The 24,750-nt window shown below is 35.6% G+C and overlaps 2 protein-coding genes across 4 annotated transcripts in view; both read right to left on the bottom strand.

The window, feature by feature from the left end:
• Positions 1–2,297: 2,297 nt before the first annotated feature.
• On the bottom strand, positions 2,298–6,666 carry LOC307152631 (uncharacterized protein). Its single transcript, XM_079861442.1, has 5 exons — positions 5,978–6,666; positions 5,278–5,637; positions 5,086–5,198; positions 3,172–3,275; positions 2,298–3,037 (listed from the first exon to the last, which is right to left on the bottom strand). Exons 1-5 carry the CDS (start codon positions 6,084–6,086, stop codon positions 2,902–2,904), a joined length of 822 nt encoding a protein of 273 aa, XP_079717568.1. The 5' UTR covers positions 6,087–6,666; the 3' UTR covers positions 2,298–2,901.
• A 3,592-nt stretch (positions 6,667–10,258) lies between these two features.
• Positions 10,259–24,750, bottom strand: part of LOC307152240 (uncharacterized protein) — a 54,723-nt gene continuing 40,231 nt past the window's right edge. Inside the window, exon 5 of one of the 3 annotated variants that reach the window (XM_079860705.1) lies at positions 10,259–10,839. In XM_079860705.1, the coding sequence (XP_079716831.1) occupies positions 10,707–10,839 (133 nt within the window). In that variant the 3' untranslated portion in view covers positions 10,259–10,706. Of the gene's footprint in view, positions 14,684–24,750 lie in introns of all 3 variants that reach the window. The other 2 variants (XM_079860707.1, XM_079860706.1) reach the window with 2 other exon arrangements.

The following is a 24,750-nucleotide window of genomic DNA, read 5'->3' as shown; positions in this document are numbered from 1 at the left end:
GTTAATGAGATAATTAAGTTAACACTGAAGCAGTGTTGAAGTTAATGAGATAATTAAGTTAACACTGAAGCAGTGTTGAAGTTAATGAGATAATTAAGTTAACACTGAAGCAGTGTTGAAGTTAATGAGATAATTAAGTGATGATTGGCCATTAGTGGTGACACCTGATGTTAATATGCAGAATCATTGACGGAAAGAGAAAAAAACAATAACAGAAAAAAGAGAAACACAAGAACTACTGATTTCGAGTCATTACACATTGTTGCACTTATTATTACCAGTTTGACTTTATTTCTGTCATACATCGACAAAAGTTCTTGAGAGTCAACAGAAGTTTAGACGGTAATATTTTATGGAATTTTTCTTTTCAAGTTACCATTTTGGTGGTCAGTGTTTGCTTTAGTTGGGCTCTTGACACTTTTTATTTTTTAATATTAGTTTTTCTCTGGTTGCTACAACTCTGTGTTTATAAAGCACATTTGTTACTGCAAGAGAAAACATGACCTGCTCACAATATGGTTTGATGATAAAAACATTATCATGTAGTGTCCTGATTCACTGATGTCATTCAGAGTCTAAATCTTTGACTATATGCTTGATGTCTTGTTTTAGTATTGGTGATTGTAGCTCTGAGATTCTACAGTTTGAGATCCAACAGCAATATGAACAATTTTGAAAATACTTTGAGCAAAGAAGTTGTGTTTAAACGCACAGACATCAAGAATCAGCATATGAATCTCAACAATGGTGACAATAAACAAACTAGTGACAAACAGATAAACTCTGAACATCACAAAACAAGCGACTAAAGTCAGAACAAAACAATAGCAAAATAAAAGCCAACAGAAAAAACAACGAAAATTACAGGACAATTCAGCTGCATAATTTATTCATGCTGCAATGCATGATGTCAGCCATTGATGCGTTCTGATTGGTGGCTCCCATCATGCATTGCAACATTAAGCATTTGTTTGATTGTCACCATTGTTGAGATTCATATGTAGATTCTTGATGTCAGTGTGTGATTTTAAATCCTTCAGAATTTTAAAACATTGATGGAAGTAACTACTGTAGTGAAAAATTAATAAAACATGTGGATAATCAATTTATAATGCTGGGTGACATCATTGAATCAGGTCACTAGTAATTTCATCATTGAAACATAACCAGGGCTGAATTTCCAAAAGCATCTTAAACTTGACTTGATTGCAGACCAACTGCAACATATGGTCTATACGATCAAATTAGGCTTGCGATGTTTTCAGGAAACACAGCCCAAATCATAGTTTCTCTTGCCACAACACATATGCTCTATAAGCACAGAGTTGGAACAGCCAGAGAAATACTAATGTTAAATAATAAAGTGTCAAGAGCCCAACTAAAGCAAACACTGACCACCATAATGGTGACATGAAACGAAATATTCCATAAAACATTACCATCTAAACTTCTGTTAAATCTAAATAAGACCGTGTGTAGATGTATGACAGAAATAAAGTCAAACTGGTAAAATAATAAGTGCAATAATGGTTCAAAGTCAGTAGTTCTTGTGTTTCTCTTTTTTCTGTTCTTGTTTCTCTTTCCTTCAGTGAGTCTGCTTGTTATCATCAGGTGTCACCACTAATGGCCAATCATCACTTAATTAATCACTTAATTATCTCATTAACTTCACCACTGCTTCAGTGTTAACTTAATTATCTCATTAACTTCAACACTGCTTCAGTGTTAATTTTTAACACCCTGTAGTGTGGACACATATAAACACTGAGGAGTGTTAATTTAACACTGGGGATTTTGCTGTGTGCTATTAATTTTTTTTAAACATATACATTCCTCTTAGTTTATACTGACTTATTTCGAACAGCCTCTGAACGCAACAACAATTAAGTTTGATTTATTATGTGTTTTTTTTGTTTTTTGTTTTTTTGTCACTAATAAAACTCTTGTGTAAGTGAAATATACTAAGCATTTGTCAGTACAACATACTATTCCTATTTCACTTTACTACGTTTTTTTAAGCCAACCGGTTTGCATGCTTTCTTAAAGTAAGACTAGCTGATTAGATTTTACAGTGCATTTATAATGCAATACTTTGTGTTATGTTACCATGCCAGTAAATGACAAAGAAACTAATTAACGCTAATGCAAGCGTGTTTATAATATGGCTAAGGGAGTGACAGCAAATTTACATCTTTGACTGCTGTAGTCAATCTCTATATTTTTTCCTTCTTTAGTAAAGTCATGGAAACACTATCACAAATGTATTTTTATTTATTTTTTTTTTATTTATTTTTTTTGCTATTGGAGCAAATGGAATTATAAAAATTACCCATTCACTGCTACAGTAGTCTACTATGACGGCTTCTGCTACTGAGAACCCTAGAAACATGAAAAGGGTCCATAGCCTGCAGAGTTCACTGAGACATCTAAACGCTGATAAACCTGCTCTCTGCTGCCCCCTTCTGGGCTGGAGGAAATCTCTCATAGTGCAACAAAGCAGACACAAGAACGTAATATGAAAGGAAAACAAAAATGATCTGGGTTTACAATGCTTATAATGTAAAAGTAAAAGTAACCATTTTATTTCAAGAGAACCAATTCAACTGATAAGCAGTTTTACAGTCTTTCAGTATCAGAATAACAGTGTGAATCAGGGAAACTTGTCATTTACTGTGATTGTCTCCTAGGATTTCAGAAAAATAGTCAGTTATTTATTATTGTAGTAAAAAACATACTTACTCTTGTGTTCTAAAAAAATACATAAAAAGATTGATAAAAAATGAAATCCTGAAGTTAGTTATTTTATGAAACGCTGACAGCAACTATCAGAAAAGATGACTAATGAACTAATGAAGCTGAAAGATATGAGTTCAAGCTATCATGAAGATGAAGGAATGGATGTTATTTTTCACAAATCCATTTTCTCATTGCTGAGCACGGGATGTCATTCCAGTTGTTCAGGACGGGTTTGGCAGGATTTAGTTCAATACAATCCTCATTTCCACCCGAGTTATTTGGCTCATTACTTTCCCAAAACCTGAATGAAATACAATCAGATTCAGTTCCTGAAGAGCTCTAAAAGCATTTACTCACTCATGCTATAAAAAAAATATGCTTTAAAAAACAAAGGCAAAAGATACACAGTGATTGTCTGAGTGTTTTATCACTTACCCTTGATTCAGGGGTGAATTATCCACCCATTTCATTTTGCCCTCGTTCACAATGTCAGACAAACCAATCCACACAATCTCTTTTACTAATGAAGATATGTGCTTCTGTGTGTGAAAGAAATAAAAAAATAAAAACACTAAACAGTGAGAATCATCATTACATTTTAGATCTTCATCTGGTATTATTTGTTGGACAGGAGATAAAGACAATTACCAGCATTAAAAATTTATATTCAACAGCAAGAACATATAAAATATGAAAGACGTTTGTTATATCATAGTAGAATTTATTTTCCAAGCAGTGATAAAACATGAGGCTCTGGTGTGACTTTTTGTTGGTTGTTTATGTATGACAAAATATATTTAAGTATGTTCATTCACAACAGAATTACCGTAAACTAGATATATTCCCAGTCAACATGTTGATCTCACAGTGATCTCTCCATATGACCACAATGTGAGTTCACAGTGAGCTAAAAGTGTAACCGCACAGTGCACTCACTGTGTGCTCATATTATGGACACAATGTGAGTCACCCCAGCTAGAAATGTTATTGGACATGGATGGACACAAATTGTAAGTTACCATTAAGGTGATGGGTGTTTGCTTTAGTTGGGCTCTAGAACATTATATGTTTACTTTAATATTTACTGTTGTTTGACTGCTGTTATTGATTTATAACAGTTAAATGAACAAAGTAAAATGTTATCTTATAGTGTTGGTTATGTTTTGACATAATCATGCTATGATCTGAAAAAGGAAACTTATTGAGATAGTTTGGTTTAACTTGTTAGCAGCAGTTTAGTGATTCTTCAGCCTATGATTATCAGTACTTTACTTATAATTCAAAATATTTAATAAACATTGTTCTGATCAAAAGACATTCAGATAAATTAATTTAAAACACAGACATCAATAATCAGCCTGTGAATCTCAACAATGGTGACAATAATAAAGCATGTTGCAGTGGCTGCCACCAATCACAACTCATTAATGGCTCCCATCATGCATTGCGGTATGAATAAATTATGATCTGAATTGTCTATGTAATTTACTTTTCCTAATTGAATATTCTGCTCCTCACCATTGTTGAGATGCATAGACTGAATCTTGACATCTGTGTGTGCCTAAAAGAATGATTTTTTTTTAACAACTTTTAAGAAATCCTTTATATTATATCAAAAATTCTGGGCATTTATGCAGATTCACTAACCAACAACATAAACCGAAGTCAGAAAGAAGGATTTTAATGAGTTCAGTGATCAAGTTCAAATGATGATTGTCATAACATAACCAACACCATCAGATCACTTTTTTCTTTGTTCAACTGGTGATTATAATTCAGAAACAACAGACAAACAAAATCTAAAGTTAATAATATATGGGTCTAGAGTCCAACTAAAGCAACCATTGATCGTCATAACGGTAACTTACAATTTGTGATTTTCTCCTTCAGTGATTCTGCTTGTTAACATCAGGTGTCTTCAATAATGCTCAATCATCACTAAATTCAACATGTAAACCTCTTAAACATAATTTCTAAACATCGAAACTTCCCGCTATAACTGTCTAAGAATGTTAGGGGGGATAATGTTCTATCAATGTCATCACTAAACATGTTTGAAATGTTTATAGAAAGTGTTATCCTACCTTTTAGGAGAACATTCTGGTTACAAAAATAAAATTAGCTACAGAAAATATTACAAGAACATAACATAATGCTCTCAAAACATTCATAGAACAATAACATTTCTAGCTGGGATGAGCTCATATTGTGGTCATAGTTTGAGCACACAGTGAGAGCGCTGTGAGGTTACACTTTTAGAACACTGTGAACTCAGATTGCTGACGTTGTGACCACATGGTGACATCACTGTGAGATCATAGTGTTGACTGGGTTTGCCACTGAACTCACCTGCCTCTCTTCAGTGTTGATAATGATCAGATCAGCTCCTCGATCTCTGCAGAACTGCCTGCTGTCAGACCAGCTCTTCAACTCACTGGATATGAAGAAAAAACTGGCATTTCCTTTCAATAAACATAAATAATTGTATCTATTAATGGCATTGTAAAGTACAAATACACATATAAATCCATTTGTACTGACCTCGTTCGTATAACTTCCTTAGTTCAGTCTCTAACTCCAGTTTCTTCTGACTCAAAGCATCAACACTTCTCTGTAACTGGCTTTTCTCAGCACTGAGATCATTGACTCTGGTCTCTAACTCCAGTTTCTTCTGACTCAAAGAGTTGAAGTTGTTCTTCAGTTGGTCTTTTTCAGTCATTAGATCAGTGTAATTGTCCTGTAAGCTGATGATAGTGTGATTGAACTCTTCAACTGTGTTCTTGTAACTCTTTAACAGGTCTCTGTCTGCTGTGATGGTGATGTACAGTGTGATGAAGACCAGCAGAAGAACACAAATGAGCCCGAGACACACTGTCTTCAACACCAAACACCTGCGTCCTCCTGACAAACAGAGACAAAACACACACATATCAGTTAACAACCGTTCACTTCATATTATTAGAAATAGGCTCAAATAAATCCACCTTTATCTTTAGACAATACACAGGCCTTTTTAATAAAAACGTTTATTCTTTGATAATGATAGCGGAATATCTACAGTTAAATATGCAAATAAGAACATTTGTTGAAAAGTTAAATAAAATAAATTCATGTTAATAAATACCATAAAATGCAGAAACATTATTGTTCTTTGAAAAAAGATTACATTTATAAGTAACATTTCTCATTTCCTCAAAAGTTAACAACAGCATTTCCTATTCAAATGAAACTTTCTACTTACTGCACTTTCCATCTTTTCCTTCATCCTGGCTGTGATTTTGTGTTTGAGGTCCAGTTATGTCCTTAATATCATCATGTTCAACATTTTCATAAATGTCCTCTAATTCCATTATTTGCTCTTATGTCTGACAGCAAGTGTTCACAGATAAACTGTGGTTGAACGATAGTAATGGTTTCTTTTAAATAGTGCTAACTCTAAACGGGAAGTGGCTTTATTAGTGCAGACACAGAGAAAAATACTTTCATTCCCACAACAAAACTCTCCGAAACTCTGCATAGAGTCAAACACCTTTAAACAGGAGGACTAACCTAAACTCAGAGGTGGGTAATCCAGGGCCAAAGAGTAAAAGTCCTGCCATATGTTTATTCCACCCATAAACTCAGTCATCTGATTTCACTAATTAGTTCTCTCTCCTGCTGAATTAGCAAATCCAGGTGATTGGAACAAAATACTGAGGAGGACTTTTACTTTCTGAACCTGGAATTCACACCTCTGCATAGCAATGCCACATGTCAGCCAAGAGTAAAGAAATAAACCAGAACTGGACCTTATCGTACACTGTTAACCCTTGCTGTAAAAAAAGACCAAATTCTGACAATATCATACCATTTTCCATTAAAACAGTAAAACAAAACTAGCCTACAGGAATATACTGTGAATTAACAGTGCTCAAAATCGACACTCAGAGGCTGTTTTCCCAATCACACCCTATACTCTCATTCACTATTCCCTACATTAGTTCACTAATATAGTCCCCTTGACAGAGTGAATGAAAATAAGTGAGTGAATTGAGAAACTGATGAACACCTGATAAGCAGAATCACTGAAGGACAGAGAAACAAGAACAGAAAAAAGAGAAACACAAATTTATGTTGTTGGTTAGTGAATCTGCATAAATGCCCAGAATTTTTGATATAATATAAAGGATTTCTTAAAAGTAAAAAAAAAAAAATCTTTCTTTTAGGCACACACAGATGTCAAGATTCAGTCTATGCATCTCAACAATGGTGAGGAGCAGAATATTCATTTAGGAAAAGTAAATTACATAGACAATTCAGATCATAATTTATTCATACCGCAATGCATGATGGGAGCCATTAATGAGTTGTGATTGGTGGCTCCACTGCAACATGCTTTATTATTGTCACCATTGTTGAGATTCACAGGCTGATTATTGATGTCTGTGTTTTAAATGAATTTATCTGAATGTCTTTTGATCAGAACAATGTTTCTTAAATATTTTGAATTATAAGTACTGATAATCATAGGCTGAAAAACCACTAAACTGCTGCTAACAAGTTAATCTCAATAAGTGTCCTTTTTCAGATCACAGCATGATTATGTCAAAACATAACCAACACTATAGGTAACATTTTACTTTGTTCATTTAACTGTTATACATCAATAACAGCAGACAAACAACAGTAAATATTAAAGTAAAGATATAATGGTCTAGAGCCCAACTAAAGCAAACACCCATCACCTTAATGGTAACTTACAATTTGTGATTTTCTTCTTCAGTGATTCTGCTTGTTAACATCAGGTGTCTTCAATAATGCTCAATCATCACTAAATTAATCACTTAATTCTCTCCTCAGCCCTAAATGCCGCTCCATCTGAAAGCAGGTGAAGGCGATTTAGTACTAATCAACGAACCGGCTTTACAGACGAGATGCGCATAACAATATCGCGATTTAAATCGCCCAGCCCTAGTTACAGCAGTCAGAGAGAGATGAATGGTAAGAAGTCAAGGGACAAGAGACCAACTAAAGCAAATACTGATCTCCATCATGGTGACAACAAACTTTATTATTAACTATATCTCTGTTAATTCTCAACAAGAACTTTTGTACATGTATGAAAGAAATAATCGTAAACTGGTTTGTAAACTGGTTTCCCACTCAGTGTAGCTGGAAGTCAATTGTAGTTTTTGTGTTTCTCTTTTTTCTGTTCTTGTTTCTCTGTCCTTCAGTGATTCTGCTTATCAGGAGTTCATCAGTGGCTCAATTCACTCACTTCTTTACATCCAAGTGGACTTTATTGGTGAAATGGGGAATAGTGAATGAGGGCATAGGGTGTGATTGGGAAAACAGCCTCTGATTGTTGACTTAAAATTAAATAATATTGAGATTAAAATACCTCAGTGCATCAGTCTGTTTCATGATGATTATGAAACCATCATCACCTGATCTCATTTCACTCTAGCTTTCTTTGCAGCTGCAAATGTGTTTAACAAACACACTGTCACAGCGGCCAAAAAAAGGACATAATATATATAGTTAAAGGTGCTCTAGGTAACTTTTTAACCTTAACTGAACAGCTTCGGAGTCAGTGGAATGGTTATATTACTTATTTCGGGTTGAATGGTGGTGGTTTCGCACCCCCCTGGTGCCCGAGAGCGGAAAAAACTCACTTGCAACTTTGGGACGCGGGTCGGTGTCAGGAAGTATCGCGTGATATCAGGTCTCGCGATGTAACGAATTGCTTGACGGCACTGCACACGTACACGCCCCTATTCAAGCACCGGCGGGCTAGCTATAAGCAAAGGGCAACGATAGATTGAGTTATGGCTGAGGCTGAGCCTGTAAAAAAGAAGCAGAAAGCTAGGAAATCTTTGTCGGAGGACCAACGAAAGAGGAAACGGGAGACTGACCGAGCAAGAAGTCAGACTCGAGTAAATATATCGGACCGGCTTTTTCAGAATGGTGAGAACTGAGAGAAACAGAAGCCTGCAAAACGGATGCTGATCCTGCTGTTGCACTTGTAAGTTAAGTATCTTTGGAATAAACTGTGTTTAATATTTAAATTTCAAGTAATTGTGACCTCAGGATGTTTGCTATTGTCTGTAAAGGTTTTTATTATGATCGCTGTCTGTTAGGGGCTTACTAGTACGCTAGATACTATAACTTTGATGTTAGCATTGTCATAGCAAACACGTTTGATTTCTGTAGTTGTTTGGCCGTTCCTCTGTCGGTTTTATTTGTGTAACTTACACTTTTATTTTATGTCACTAAGTCAACGCGTCTGATAGTAGGCAATATCAGACGCGCAAAATGTTGCACATATCATGATCGAGCTAGAAAAAACGTTCTGATGTTTTCTTAGACAAGCAAAGGTAAACCATCATTCTACCAGATGAACTTATAGACCTTGCTAATATAACTTTAGACAAATATTAGCCTCCGATATATATATATTTTTTATGCTCATGCCCATTCTCCCAAAAACAAACAAACAAACAAACACGAAAGCAGTAGTTCGCCTCGTTCATATCGTTCGTTCCCGGTAAAAATACTAGTATGCATGACAACACAATAAATAAAAAACTCGCCATCAGTTGGAAAGAAAGTATTGCTTTACTTGCCTCGGTAGACATAACTGGTTTTGAAATAGCCGGTTCCTCTGCTCAGCTGGGTTGACAGCTGATCAGCTGGGTTGCTCTTGGCAAGGGGGGAGGGACAACAGTTTGTTTTTACGACAGAGTGTTTGAAAGCATTATACTACCAGACACTAGGGGGAGCTCGTAGAGAAAAAACACTCAGACTTGCATAGTGTCCCTTTAAGAGTTTAGAACCCAACTAATGGAAACACTTATCACTGATATGGTGACTTCAAATGATAGAGTTAAACCTCTGTTAATTCTCAATAAGAGCTTTTGTAGACGTCTGACAGAAATAAAGTCAGTCTGGTTAGTAATAAGTGAAGCTGGTAATGCTGTTTGTGAAGTTGTTTAATCCTCTTCTGCTGAGATCTTCACAGATTTAATGTCTTCTTTTCTCTTCAGTTGATTTTAGAATTAACAGAGGTTTAACTCTAAGGTGTTTCATTTGAAGTCACCATAAGAGTGATTAGTGTTTCCATTAGTTGGGCTCTTAACTCTTATTAAATCTATTGTCTTTTTTGTCCGCTGTGACAGTGTGTTTGTCAAACACATTAGCAGCAGCAAAGAAAGCTAAAGTGAAATGAGATCAGGTGATGATGGTTACCTGTTGATGGATTTATAATCATCATGAAATAGACTGATTTACTGAGGTTTTTATAATCTAACAAATATATTGTTCCATTAATATTTTCACGTCACAAACCCTGTGTTACTGCAGCAACTGGGAGGAGCCAGAGAAGCTTGATTTTTTTTTTTTTTTTACAAATTATCTGTCTCATATTCTACTATCATGACATAATGACAGTTTTAACTAATATGTAAAAAAAAAAAATGTTTTACAAAAGTTACCTACTGCAGCTTTAAATTAAATATATTTTTTATATATTTTTTTCTTTTTTAGTGGATACAAATTAAATAACATCACTGTATAAATGTGAAATGGCAGTTGACCAAATTAAGATTGATTTCCTCAAATTCAGTTAACTAAAATTGCCAGTAAGTTGCTATAAATTTGACAGTACATTTTTTTTTACAGAGCAACTTGATGTCAATTAACTAGAAGGGGATGAATCATGTTTTTAAGATAACTTTTAAACACAAGTGGGTGACTACAGGATATTAACATGGATTTACTCAGTGTATAGTATATGAGGGTCAGTGTTCCGCCATTTATATACTTAGATGGTATGAATAAATATAGCATGTGAAAAACTGAATATTGTGAGTTTATTATAGATTAATCTCAGTTCTTGTATAATGGCAATTTTACATTCTCTTTCTAAGAATATGTAATTGTAATTACAGTCAATTACAAAACAAAATTGATATCATGATGGAAAAATAAACTCAAACACCCTTAAACAGGCCAAACTGGACCTTTGCATTGATGATTCTGGAAACAGCAGAAAGTGCCTGAATCTGATGTTTCTGTTCCTCTCTGATCACTTCAGTCTGATAAACCTGCTCTCTGCTGCCCCTGCTGGACTGGAGCAAATATAGCCATTGTGCAATAAACAGATATACAAGAATGAAATATGCCATAAAACACAGTTACAGTTTACTATATTAATAATAATGGTTACTGACCATTTTATTAAAAGTGAAAGAAATACAAAAAAATCAAAACACAATCAACATCAAAAGCAGTTTCACAGACACTAAATATCAGAATAATTTGTGAATCAGGACAATCTGGGATGCTATAGACTTCTATATTTTACTGTGATTTTCACCTCAACCAGCAAATGAGACGCATAATAACAGCTAGAAGAAGGTTATGTTGGCATAGATCTGCTTGTGATGGAGCAGATTACTAGCAGATGACTAGTGCCACACTAGTCCCAGATTACCGAGTTCACCCATCTGATGTTGTACGTTTATTATAGCAATACTGTTTTTTGACAGTTTTACATTTTTCTATTATATGAATTTCCCTGTATGTTACAAAATAGTATTAAAAGAAACTGATATCATGAAAGCAGTTGCTTAATAAAATTACAGTACACAGCAAAATCCCCAGTGTTAAATTAACACTCCTCAGTGTACATATGTGTCCACACTACAGAGTGTTAAAATTAACACTGAAGCAGTGTTGAAGTTAATGAGATAATTAAGTGATTAATTAAGTGATGATTGGCCATTAGTGGCGACACTTGATGATAACAAGCAGACTCACTGAAGGAAAGAGAAACAAGAACAGAAAAAAGAGAAACACAAGAACTACTGACTTGTAGTATTGTAGGGCTGGGCGATTTAAATCGCGATATTGTTATGCGCATCTCGTCAGTAAAGCCGGTTCCTTGATTAGTAGTAAATCACCATCACCTGCTTTCAGATGAAGCGGCATTTAGGGCTGAGGAGATAATTAAGTGATTAATTTAGTGATGATTGAGCATTATTGAAGACACCTGATGTTAACAAGCAGAATCACTGAAGAAGAAAATCACAAATTGTAAGTACCATTAAGGTGATGGGTGTTTGCTTTAGTTGGGCTCTAGACCATTATATGTTAACTTGAATGTTTGTCTGCTGTTATTGATTTATAACAGTTAAATTAACAAAGTTAAATGTTATCTTATAGTGTTGGTTATGTTTTGAGAGGGTCTGACTATAATTTAACCAACAGTACTTCTGAATTGCGTCCACCAACAAGTAAATAGGAAATAAGCGAATCAGAACACTACGCGCCAAACCAGTAGTATGTGCGCAAGCGTGAACCACTAGTGTTTCTGTCTCACTCTGGATCTGCCACTGCATCACATTTCTCTCTGCGTGGCGTGGAGTGTCCGTTTTTATGTCGGCTCTCATGTTAACTGGTTAGAGCTTGTGTTAGAGCACAATGCCTGCGTGACACACACACTTCTCGAGCCGCGCCGAAACCGTGTGCTAGAAATAGAACCGCAACCGACGCCTATTTTTCACGCTACACGCACTAGTGTTGGAAGTTTTCAGACAAAATAGAAGGCGCGTATACATATTAATAAATTACATTTTGATGCTTGAAAGTCTCCTGGTTTTGACAAATGCATATATAATTGTAATTAAAAAAATAGGCCTAATTATCGATTTTCAAATATTGCCCCTTTCAATAGGCCTACAGAACGAAATATTCTGTAGCCTATTTTGCCGTCAATACTGCCGACGTTGTCTTTGCTGTATCAGGCTATATATATTATGTTTAACATCCAAATGTAAATGGTCTGTCGGCGCACAGAGCTACGCAGTCGCAGACAGCACGTGAAGTTCGTGAACACCGAATTCCCTTTTTTTTCTTATCTATTTGTGTTTGAACAGACATGTGCACGAAAAAATAAGCCAGTGTCCGTCTCAACGAGTTTCCCCGTAAACGCAGTCAAAATAAAACGGATGCGTGTCATTACCGGTATTAGATACGTGCATTCGTCTTAAAGGGACAGCACCCAATATACCTGCAGCTGTTTGTGTCACCAAAGTTAATCAAACAACAAAAGAGAAAGAGAAAAATCACGTTTTGTCAAAAGATAAACTGTATTAATACTTAATACAGTTAATTTACCTGAAAAACATAAAGCACTGCTTTATTTCTCATGTATTTGTGTTTTATTGTATTTATATTTATATTTGTATTTTGTTTTTTAGTTTCTATGCAGATGCACTAGGCCTACCCTACACAATTACCCCAATCATCCTAGAATTATTAATTCTTTACAAAAAGAGCTATTCAAATCATCAGGTGAAATTGTTTTCAGGAAGTAGCAGTAAAGCAAGAAGAAGAAGTGCAAGATAGTTTTTCTAAATTTCATTTGACTCTATGTGCCTATAGGGGTGGGTTGGGGATGGTGGCAATGTAGTATCTGGATATTTGCCGCGGGACGAGGGCTTCGATTACCTCTCTCTTTTTTGACCATACATGTGTTTGCACCCCTGAGACTGAATCCTTCTTTCTGACTTCGATTTATGTTGTTGGTTAGTAAATCACCATCACCTGCTTTCAGATGGAGCGGCATTTACTACAAAGAGCCGTAGTTAACTGACAAGCTGAGCCATATCGCATTAATATCGCGGACGTATCGCCAGCGATAATTAATGCGATATGGCTCAGCTTGTCAGTTAACTACGGCTCTTTGTACACAGCAAAAACTCCAGTGTTAAATTAACACTCCTGGGAGTGTATGAGTCCACACTCAAGAGTGTTTAAGTTAATGAGATAATTAGGTGATTAATTTAGTGATGATTGAACATTATTGAAGACACCTGATGTTAACAAGCAGAATCACTGAAGGAGAAATCACAAATTGTAAGTTACCGTTATTGTGATGGGTATTTGCTTTAGTTGGACTCTTGACCCTTTTATGTGTGCTTTAGATCTTGTGTGGTTGTTGTATCTGAGTTATAACTGCCAGATGAACAAAGAATAAAATTATCTGATGGTGTTGGTTATATTATGACAATCATCATTTGAGCTTGGTCACTGAACTCCTTGTTTGCTTCTTTCTCACTTAAATGTATGTTGTTGACCACAGAATAACTGTGATTCTGCATAAATATCCATAATTTTAGATGTAATATAAAGGATTTCTTAAAAGTTGTTTTAAAAAATAAAAAATCTTTCTTTTAGGCACACACAGACCTCAAGATTCAGTCTATGCATCTCAACAATGGTGAGGAGCAGAATATTTAATTAGGAAAAGTAAATTACATAGCCAATTCAGATCATAATTTATTCATACCGCAATGCATGATGGGAGCCATTAATGAGTTGTGATTGGTGGCTCCACTGCAACATGCTTTATTATTGTCACCATTGTTGAGATTCACAGACTGATTATTGATGTCTATGTTTCTAAAAAAAATAATTTGAAAGTATTTTGATCAGAACAATGTTTATTAAATATTATGGGTTATAAGAAATATATAGAAAATCATATGCTGTAGACTCACAAAGCTGCTATTAACAAGGTAAACCAAACTATCTCAACAAGTTACTACTTGTTACTACTACGATTTATTACTAATCAAGGAACCGGCTTTACTGATGAGATGCGCATAACAATATCGTGCGATATATCGCCCAGCCCTACTGAGGAGTGTTAATTTAACACTGGGGATTTTGCTGTGTAGCAGACTGTTTAAAAGACAGGAACCGTAATCAAAAATGAATAAGAGTGATGATTTCATAAAATAATACAATTAAAAACAGAAGACGGGATGAACCCTATTTCTCACAAAAACCTTTCCTCTTGACAGAGCATGGGAGATCATTCCAGCTCTGGTTGGAGTCTGAAGGAATCAGTTCAACACAGTCCTCGTTTCCTGAATTATTTGGCTCCCCTTCATTCCAAAACCTGAATAATAGTGTAAGCTTATTACTGAAACTAGAGCAAAAGTGAAAGTGCAAAAAAGTAAAATAGAGAAGTTTTTCTTTTTCTTTTTTTCTTCTAAAAAATAAAAATACAATTTTGGCTGTGGTGTTTGAGGAAGCCTCACACTATAGGGCCACATTTTACAGTTACATGCTGTTTTCCATTAAAACATCAATATACCATAAAAAATGCATTCTGGGTAATATTTGACATTTTCGAGAAAGTAGCCTACAGGAATATTCTGTGAATTAGGGCTGGGTGATATATCGCACGATATTGTTATGCGCATCTCGTCAGTAAAGCCGGTTCCTTGATTAGTAGTAAATCACCATCACCTGCTTTCAGATGGAGCGGTGTTAAATTAACACTCCTGGGGCTGGGAGTGTATATGAGTCCACACTCAAGAGTGTCAAGTGTTAAAATATGAGTGTTAAATTAACACTCAAGAGTGTTAAAGTTAATGAGATAATTAAGTGATTAATTAAGTGACTATTAAGCATTATTGAAGACACCTGATGATAACAAGCAGAATCACTGAAGGAGAAAATCACAAATTGTAAGTTACCATTAAGGTGATGGGTGTTTGCTTTAGTTGGACTCTTGACCATTATATGTTTACTTTAATTTTTACTGTTGATTGACTGCTGTTATTGATTTATAACAGTTAAATGAACAAAGTAAAGTGTGCTCTGACAGTGTTGGTTATGTTTTGACATAATCATGCTGTGATCTGAAAAAGGAAAGTTATTGAGATAGTTTGGTTTAACGTGTTAGCAGCAGTTTTGTGATTCTTCAACCTACGATTATCAGTACTTCACTTATAATTTAAAATATTTAATAAACATTGTTCTGATCAAAAGACTTTTAAATAAATTCATTTAGAACACAGACATCAATAATCAGCCTGTGAATCTCAACAATGGTGACAATAATAAAGCATGTTGCAGTGGCTGCCACCAATCAAAACTCATTAATGGCTCCCATCATGCATTGCGGTATGAATAAATTATGATCTGAATTGTCTATGTAATTTACTTTTCCTAATTGAATATTCTGCTCGTCACCATTGTTGAGATGCATAGACTGATAGATCTTGACGTCTGTGTGTGCCTGAAATAAAGGTTTTCTTTAAACAACTTTTAAGAAATCCTTTATATTATATCAAAAATTCTGGATATTTATGCAGAGTCACAGTTATGCTAAGTCAGAAAGAAGGATTTTCAAGTTCAAGTTCAAATGATGAATGTTATAATATAACCAACACCATCAGATCACTTTTCTCTTTGTTGAACTGGCAGTTATAACTCAGATACAACAGCCAAACAAGATCTAAAGTAAACAGCTAAGGGTCAAGATCCCAACTAAAGCAAACATTGATCGCCATAACGTTGGCTTACAATTTGAGATTTTCTTCTTCAGTGATTCTGCTTGTTAACATCAGGTGTTTTCAATAATGGTCAATCATCACTAAATTAATCACTTAATTATCTCATTAACTTCAACGTGGACTCATATACACTCCCAGGAGTGTTAAATGAACACTGGAGTTTTTGCTGTGTACAAAGAGCCGTAGTTAACCGACAAGCTGAGCCATATCGCATTAATTATCGCTGGCGATACGTCCGCGATATTAAAGTCCGCTTGAACCGGAAGTTGCAAACGACTTTTCTCCAGTGTTGTGACGCATTTCCCAGTGAAACGGAATATTGAACAGAGGGCAGGGTTTTACTCTAGCGCTCCTCCTCTCCAACTCTGCTCATAACAGACTAACGGTTTGAGGGGAGTGGTTAAGCGTTGCCCAAACCAATTCCTCAAACCTACGTCATCAGAGAAGGTCCTCCAATGCAGAGGGGAGGGGCATTTTCAGATTTTGATTAAAGATTACGAAGCCAAATTATTTTTGTGTGTGGATTGACTTGCATGGATGAATTGTTCACCACAAAACGATCAATTTAGGCAAACAAAGTAAATATGGTCAATTTTGATTTCATGTGGACTTTAATGCGATATGGCTCAGCTTGTCAGTTAACTACGGCTCTTTGTAGTAAATGCCGCTCCATCTGAAAGCAGGTGATGGTGATATACTACTAATCAAGGAACCGGCTTTACTGATGAGATGTGCATAACAATATCGTGCGATATATCGCCCAGCCCTACTGTGAATTAACAGCGGTCAAAGTTGACAATCAGAGGCTGTGTTCACTATTTACTATTACCTACATTTGTTCACTAATATAGTCCACTTGACTGAGTGAATTAACCCTCTGGGGTCTGAGGTGTTTTTGGGGTCCTTGAGATGTTCTGACATGCCCTGACATTTGGGGTCTTTTCAGTTGCTTATAAACATATTAATGGCAAAGGTGTAATTACACTAGCACAAACAGGGCTACCATAACATGTGAGCAACATGAATGTACATGTTTGTATTTTTGAGAGAATAATGTTTATACATGGTTATTGAAAAAACTAAAAACTAGTGGTGGGCCGTTATCGGCGTTAACGCGCTGCGTTAACGCGAGACTCTTATCGCGCGATAAAAAAAATATCGCCGTTAATCTATTCTCCAAGTTGGGTTGGGAGCGTTGGGAGCTGGCTCAAGCTACACAAGCTATGATGACGCAATCTACCCGCGGCCGCGAGGAACACCCGGCTGCAACGCATCATATTCGTCGTCATCTTAAGTAAACACGGCTGAAAGTGAAAGCTGGTGTAAAAGATCCGTGCAACATCCATTATTTGGACTTGGTTTGTATTTAAGCCGTCCGACGTAGACTGTGTGGTGTAACAGTTCGGTAAGTTAACACACGACTAATCCGTTCTACCACCTCAAATTCATATCTCATATCATATATCTTAGTGAGTGGTGTAGCACATAATCTCTTTTTATTAAAAGCGCCCGATTTTAAGAATCGTTGTTGTGTTTCTTTTTAACTGAAAAGACATCAGTTAGACAATATTCTAATTTTAAATGTGGGGTTTCATAAGCTCCAAGCCATAATAAACATTAGACCTACTTAAGTCTCTGCAGCTAGTGTACTTAAATTTTATTTATCTGCAAAATTATGTTGTATACTTACAGTTTTGCACAATATATGTTCTCAAAACTACATACACCCTTTCAAAAAAAAAAAAAAAAAAAAAAACATTTAGCAGTTGTTTAGCAGGGTCTGTGTAACCTGTTCTGAAATGGTTTTATTATAATATCGTTATCGCAAGAGGCTGCAATGTATATCACAATATGTATTTTAGGCCATATCGCCCATCCCTAATTGATAGCCTATAGTAGTTGATAATAACATAGGCCTACCTAATGTTGCCTACGGACGGTAACAGTACAGTAGTAACCTTTTACAGTCTATGAGTAGAACAGCTTTCTCAAGCAGTTTGTGATGCATTTTGGAAACAGGAGATGAGCACCTGGTCTAATGCGCCACCTGGCTTGAGAAACCCGTTCTCAAAGACTTACTTTTATAGTCATTATTTGGGTAGCACACATACTCTGAATGCCTTCGGCAGAATTCAAATGAGCCATTTTAATCTAGATTAATCTAGATTAATTTCAAAATTAATCTAGATTAATCTAGATTAAAAAAATTAATCTATGCCCACCTCTACTAAAAACTAAAGTTTCTGAAATAAGGCCACAAAACACATACTAAATATGTGTCAATAAGACTTTTGACTAATGGATGTTGTCGCCTAGAGTTTTCTTCAAAATGATGTGAAAATCATCCTCCCTAATCATTCACATAACACAATACATTGATTTAAATTTTGCAAAACACTTTCTGTTTGGAAAGGCAATATGCGAGTAGCCTGGTAATACCAGACTCTGCTACTTCACTTCGCTTCGTAGACAGAGTCTGGAATGGCATAACAGAGAAGTGTTTTCTCTCTTGCTAGGGGGCGCTTGTCTGAAGTTTAAAATCATTGGTTACCCGTAAGCCAATCACATAACGTTTGGTTATGGCGTGTGTTATGCGCATGCTCGGCCGCATTTAACTTTCACTGTAAACACATGTATGATGCGAAAACAAAACCATCGAGCGAAATACCGGAGTGAACATGGCTGTGAACGACTTTTGCAGGTTAAGTTAAGTAAATCTACGCATCCACGGTACAATCAGCGTGTACGTCACGGCTCTCAGCCCGCCCTCTGTTCGTTGATTGGCCCGGCTGTTTCCAGACCGGTGGCAAACAGAAAGCTCTGAAGCTGTCTCAGACTGAGTACAGAAGCGAAATGAAATTGAGCGGAAGTACGAAGTCTGACGTAGTCAGGCAAATATGCGAGTGGGGCGTCAACGATCCAACACCATCATGCATATTTAGTGGTTCGCAGGAGACAATGGGGCCCGTATACTTAAAGGATTAGTTCACTTTTAAAAAAAACTTTTGCTGATAATTTACTCACCCCCATGTCATCCAAGATGTCCATGTCTTTCTTTCTTCAGTCGAAAAGAAATTAAGGTTTTTGATGAAAACATTTCTCCATATAATGGACAGCTTCAAAGGGCTTTAAACGATACCAGATGATGAATAAGGGTCTTATCTAGCGAAACGATCGGTCATTTCAAAAATCGGTCATTTCAAAAATCGCGTTTGTGACGTCATGTAATACGCAATTACGTTGAAAAGGTCACGCTTTTCTGTCCTGACAAAATTTTTCTTTTAGGCTTTTTAAATACCGATACGCACACAAAATGGGCATTTTAAACGATAAACTGACAAGTGACTCATACTTCCGCCTACGTCAAGCGTGACCTTTTCAACGTAATTGCGTATTACGAGACGTCACAAACGTGCATCACAGAACAGAGCAAGGCGAGCATTTGTGTTTATAAAACTTAAACTTTTTTATTTATTTTTTAAATGACCGATCGTTTCACTAGATAAGACCCTTATTCATCGTCTGGTATTGTTTAAATCCCTTTAAAGCTGCACTGAAACTGTCATTTGGACCTTGAACTGTTTGGGGCCCATTGAAGTCCATTATATGGAGAAAAATCCTGGAATGTTTTCATCAAAAACCTTAATTTCTTTTCGACTCAAGAAAGAAAGACATGGACATCTTGGATGACATGGGGGTGAGTAAATAATCAGCAAAAGTTTGTCACAAAAGTGAACTAATCCTTTAATGAGCCATTCATTCAGGTGTCACTGAGCCACAAGAAAGAATGCAAGAGCAACAGTTGGAAGCATCTCAATTTTATTTTATTTTTTTTACAAATTGTGCTTGCAAATTGGCCTATAATATCCAAGGAAAACATGTCTAGTAATTGTGCAGTTAATTCTCATACTGTATTTTCAGTTTTGGAATATTTATCCTCTCCCCAAATTTGTCACTAAACTCTCAGAAAAAAAGGTACAAAAGCTGTCACTGTGGTGGTGCCTTTTCAAAAGGTACACTTTTGTACCTAAAGAGTACATATTAGTCCCTCAAAGGTACATATTAGCAGAGGTGGGTAATCCAGGGGTCAGAAAGTAGAAGTCCTGCCATAGTTTATTCCACCCATGAACCCAGTCAGCTGATTTCACTAATTAGTTCTCTCTCCTGTCTGAATTAGCAAATCCAGGTGATTGGAACAAAATACTGAGGAGGACTTTTACTTTCTGAACCTGGACTTTACACCTCTGCATAGCAATGCCACATGTCAGCCAAGAGTAAAGAAATAAACCAGAACTGGACATTATCGTAGCCACAAAATCTGTGTATATTAAATATGGAGTACTTTCAGACACAGTCGAAGATGAAATCAACTGAAGAGAAAAGAAGACATTAAATCTGTGAAGATCTCAGCAGAGGAGGATTAAACAACTCCACAAACAGCATTACCAGCTTCACTTATTACTAACCAGACTGACTTTATTTCTGTCAGACGCCTACAAAAGTTTTTATTGAGAATTAACAGAGGTTTAACTCTAATGTGTTTCATTTGAAGTCACCATAAGAGTGAATAGTGTTTCCATTAGTTGGGCTCTTAACTCGTATTATACCTTTTGTCTTTTTTGGTTGTTGTGACAGTGTGTTTGTCAAACACATTTGCAGCAGCAAAGAAAGCTAAAGTGAAATGAGATCAGGTGATGATGATTATCTGTTGATGGTTTTATAATCATCACGAAACAGACTGATGGTTTTTATAATCTATCTAATCTTCTAATCTAAATCTAATCAATCACAAATATGCAGATAAACAAAATTAGCACATCACTGAAAAGCTAATAATTCACAACAAAAATAACAGCAAAGAATAAAAGCAATTTTGAATCAAACAAAATTATAGGACAATTCAGCTGCATAATTTAGTCATGTTACAATGCATGCTGGGAGTTTTGTACTATGCTGGTACCCAGCATGCATTGCAGCAAAGTACTTTTGATTGTCACCATTGTTGAGATTCATACGCTGATTGTTGATGTCTGTGTGTGTCAGCATAAACTGGCTTTTCGTGTTCATGTTTGTTAAAGTCTTCTGATTGTTAAAATATTGCTGGATCTCATGCTGCAGTAACACAGGGTTTGTGTTGTGGAAAAAATATTAATGTGACAACACAATTGTTAAATTATAAAAACCTTAGTGAATCAGGTCGTTTCATGATGATTATCAAGCCATCAACAAGTAACCATCTTCATCTGATCTCAAGTCAATTTAGCGTTTTTTGCTGCTGTAAATGTGTTTGACAAACACACTGTCATAGCAGCCAAAACAGGTATAACAAGAGTTAAGAGCCCAACTAATGGAAACACTAATCACTCTTATGGTGACTTCAAATGAAACACATTAGAGTTAAACCTCAGTTAATTCTCAATAAAAACTTATGTAGACGTCTGACAGAATTAAAGTCAGTCTGGTTAGTAATAAGTGAAGCTGGTAATGCTGTTTGTGGAGTTGTTTAATCCTCCTCTGCTGAGATCTTCACAGATTTAATGTCTTCTTTTCTCTTCAGTTGATTTCATCTGAGGCTGTGGCTGAAATTACTCCATATTTAATATACACAGATTTTGTGGCTACGATAATGTCCAGTTCTGGTTTATTTCTTTGATCTTGGCTGACATGTGGCATTGCTATGCAGAGGTGTGAAGTCCAGGTTCAGAAAGTAAAAGTCCTCCTCAGTATTTTGTTCCAATCACCTGGATTTGCTAATTCAGACAGGAGAGAGAACTAATTAGTGAAATCAGCTGACTGGGTTCATGGGTGGAATAAACTATGGCAGGACTTCTACTTTCTGACCCCTGGATTACCCACCTCTGCTAATATGTACCTTTGAGGGACTAATATGTACTCTTTAGGTACAAAAGTGTACCTTTTGAAAAGGTACCACCACAGTGACAGCTTTTGTGTAATAAAGAGTGTAATAAAACTCAATAATATATTTAAAGAAAAGGCTTATATTTACATTTTAATCATTTGTTTACATCTACCTTGTAAATATAGATTTTTGTATTAAAAAGGTTACAATTACAACAACAATTCAAGTGTAATCTTTCTTTGTAAAAACTACACTGTTAGACCTTACCAGGTTTTTTTTATTAACTGTTAATTGTGCAGTTCTTTACTGTAATCGACAATATGTTACTGTAAAATGCACTAAAACTCGAGTTAAGTAATTTCACTTGCAGAAACCGGCTGCCATAAATTGACCAACTGTCATTTAACCCCCTGAGGTCGACGGTATCGCCGGCGATACCAGCTCGCTTTTTTTTTTATCAGTGTAAAAAAAAACTCATAAATACTCTGTTGACTTTGATTTTCCATAGGAGTTTCATACATAAATCGATTCTGTTAAATGTGTATTATTTTTGTGTATACTCACAATAAAAACAAAGTGTTGTGTTTTTTGCCAAACAAAGAAAAATAAACACGAAGCGAGTTCTGCCTTCTCTCTGTCCGTGTAGTCCATTCTGAAACGCGTCCGAAAATGAACAATAACTCAGCGAATACTCAGTCTAACAGACATACAGACACACAGGCATGAAGCTTGAATTCTCCTCTTTTAAATGAAGTAATTTATATAAAAAACAAATATTCTCATCTTGTGAAATCTGTATTTAAAGAGAGCGATTCCAGTCGACCTCATTAGAGCTAATTCAAAAGTAATGTGACTCCGCCCATGGAGAGCGTGCGCTATTCAAAGGCAAATGGCTGAGGCAATCCGCGCAATTCTGTGAACGCCCCCATCAGCTCGAGAAAACATACAAGTTTATCAGATCATTACATGTTTACACTGTTTCGCAGCACTGTGAGGAATAATGGAATGTATCTCAGAAGTGCGGGTATATCGAGGAGCGAGCTGAGAAATGTAAGTTCACGTGAATCGGGTTTCTGTTTATGAATGAATGAACGGCAGAGATGCGCGCTGTTTACCACAGCTGGCAAAAAGAGTTTAAATTTAAATCGCGTGTGTGAATGAATGATGATGTTTGAAGCAAACTGTATTGCTATACTGAGATTTGTAAAAATCGACTGAAATATGTTGAAATAAAATGTAGGCTATTTGTATAAGCAACGTATTAAACTGCAAATTAACATTTATATGCCCTAATATTTCATAAAAACAACGTTACAGTCAGGCGAAATATGAAAGACATATATATACTGATACAAATATACTGTAAGGTTACACTTGAATTGTTGTTGTAATTGTAACCTTTTTAATAAAAAAATATATTTACAAGGTAGATGTAAACAAACTATTAAAAGGTAATATCATTTTTTTCTTTAAATAATTTTTATTGTGTTTTATTAGTGACAAATTTGGGGAGAGGATAAATATTCCAAAACTGAAAATACAGTATGAGAATTAACCCATTTAAGCCCACCGGCAACTATAGTTGCCGCAGTACATAGTTGTCATTTTCCTTTTGTAAATATTTTTCTAGATGTTGTCCATGTTTTATTTCTCAATGAAATGCAAGCAAACAACCAAATAAAGGATTTCAAGAGAAAAAAAAAGGTATTCACTTCCTCCCTGTCACATGAGGCTGTCAACTTCCTACCCCTATTTCCAGGAAGCAGGGCGAAGGCAAACCCTCCCAAAGAAAGGTCATTTTCATGTTACTAATAAGTATTTTTTGTTGACATATATATATCTACATAATCATGAAGGTCTCTAGAATCAGCCAAACAAAACAAATCTTACAAGAGATCTATAGTTTTTTGTATACTTAGTCAAAAGTCCAAGCGGCAACTATAGTTGCCGGTGGGCAAATGCCTTGTAAGTACATACAGTGCAATGCATAAGTGAATACACCCATGCTAAAGTTGACTAAAAAGAGGAATAAAAAATCATATTTTGGAAATTGAACTTAATGCCTTAATTTAAAAAAATAGGAAAAATCCAACCTTTAAGGACACCAATTTTCTTTGTGAATGAATAATGTATCGTAAATAAATAAATGTTCTTCCTTAAAATACATGGTGCATAAGTGAGTACACCCCTATGTTAAATTCCCATAGAGGCAGGCAGATTTTTATTTTTAAGTATTTTTAAAAAAAATTTTTTAGGATACTATGCATCCTGATAAAGTTCCCTTGGCCTTTGGAATTAAAATAGCCCCACATCATCACATAGCCTTCACCATACCTAGAGATTGGCATGGGGTACTTTCCATAAGATCATCTCTCAATGCAAATCAAACTAGCTATTAGGCTAACTGAAATAAAACCATGCCAATCTCTAGGTATGGTGAAGGCTATGTGATGATGTGGGGCTATTTTAATTCCAAAGGCCAAGGGAACTTTATCAGGATGCATAGTATCCTAAAAAAAAAATAAAAAAAAAATACTTAAAAATAAAAATCTGCCTGCCTCTATGGGAATTTAACATAGGGGTGTACTCACTTATGCACCATGTATTTTAAGGAAGAACATTTATTTATTTACGATACATTATTCATTCACAAAGAAAATTGGTGTCCTTAAAGGTTGGATTTTTCCTAATTTTTTTAATTAAGGCATTAAGTTCAATTTCCAAAATATGATTTTTTATTCCTCTTTTTAGTCAACTTTAGCATGGGTGTATTCACTTATGCATTGCACTGTATATCATGGG

Source organism: Squalius cephalus (assembly GCF_949319135.1).
Source record: "Squalius cephalus genome assembly, chromosome: 2".
In the NCBI taxonomy this organism is placed as follows: Eukaryota; Metazoa; Chordata; class Actinopteri; order Cypriniformes; family Leuciscidae; genus Squalius; species Squalius cephalus.
Note: the sequence above shows the minus strand (reverse complement) of the source record. Positions and strands in the feature narration are given on the sequence as shown.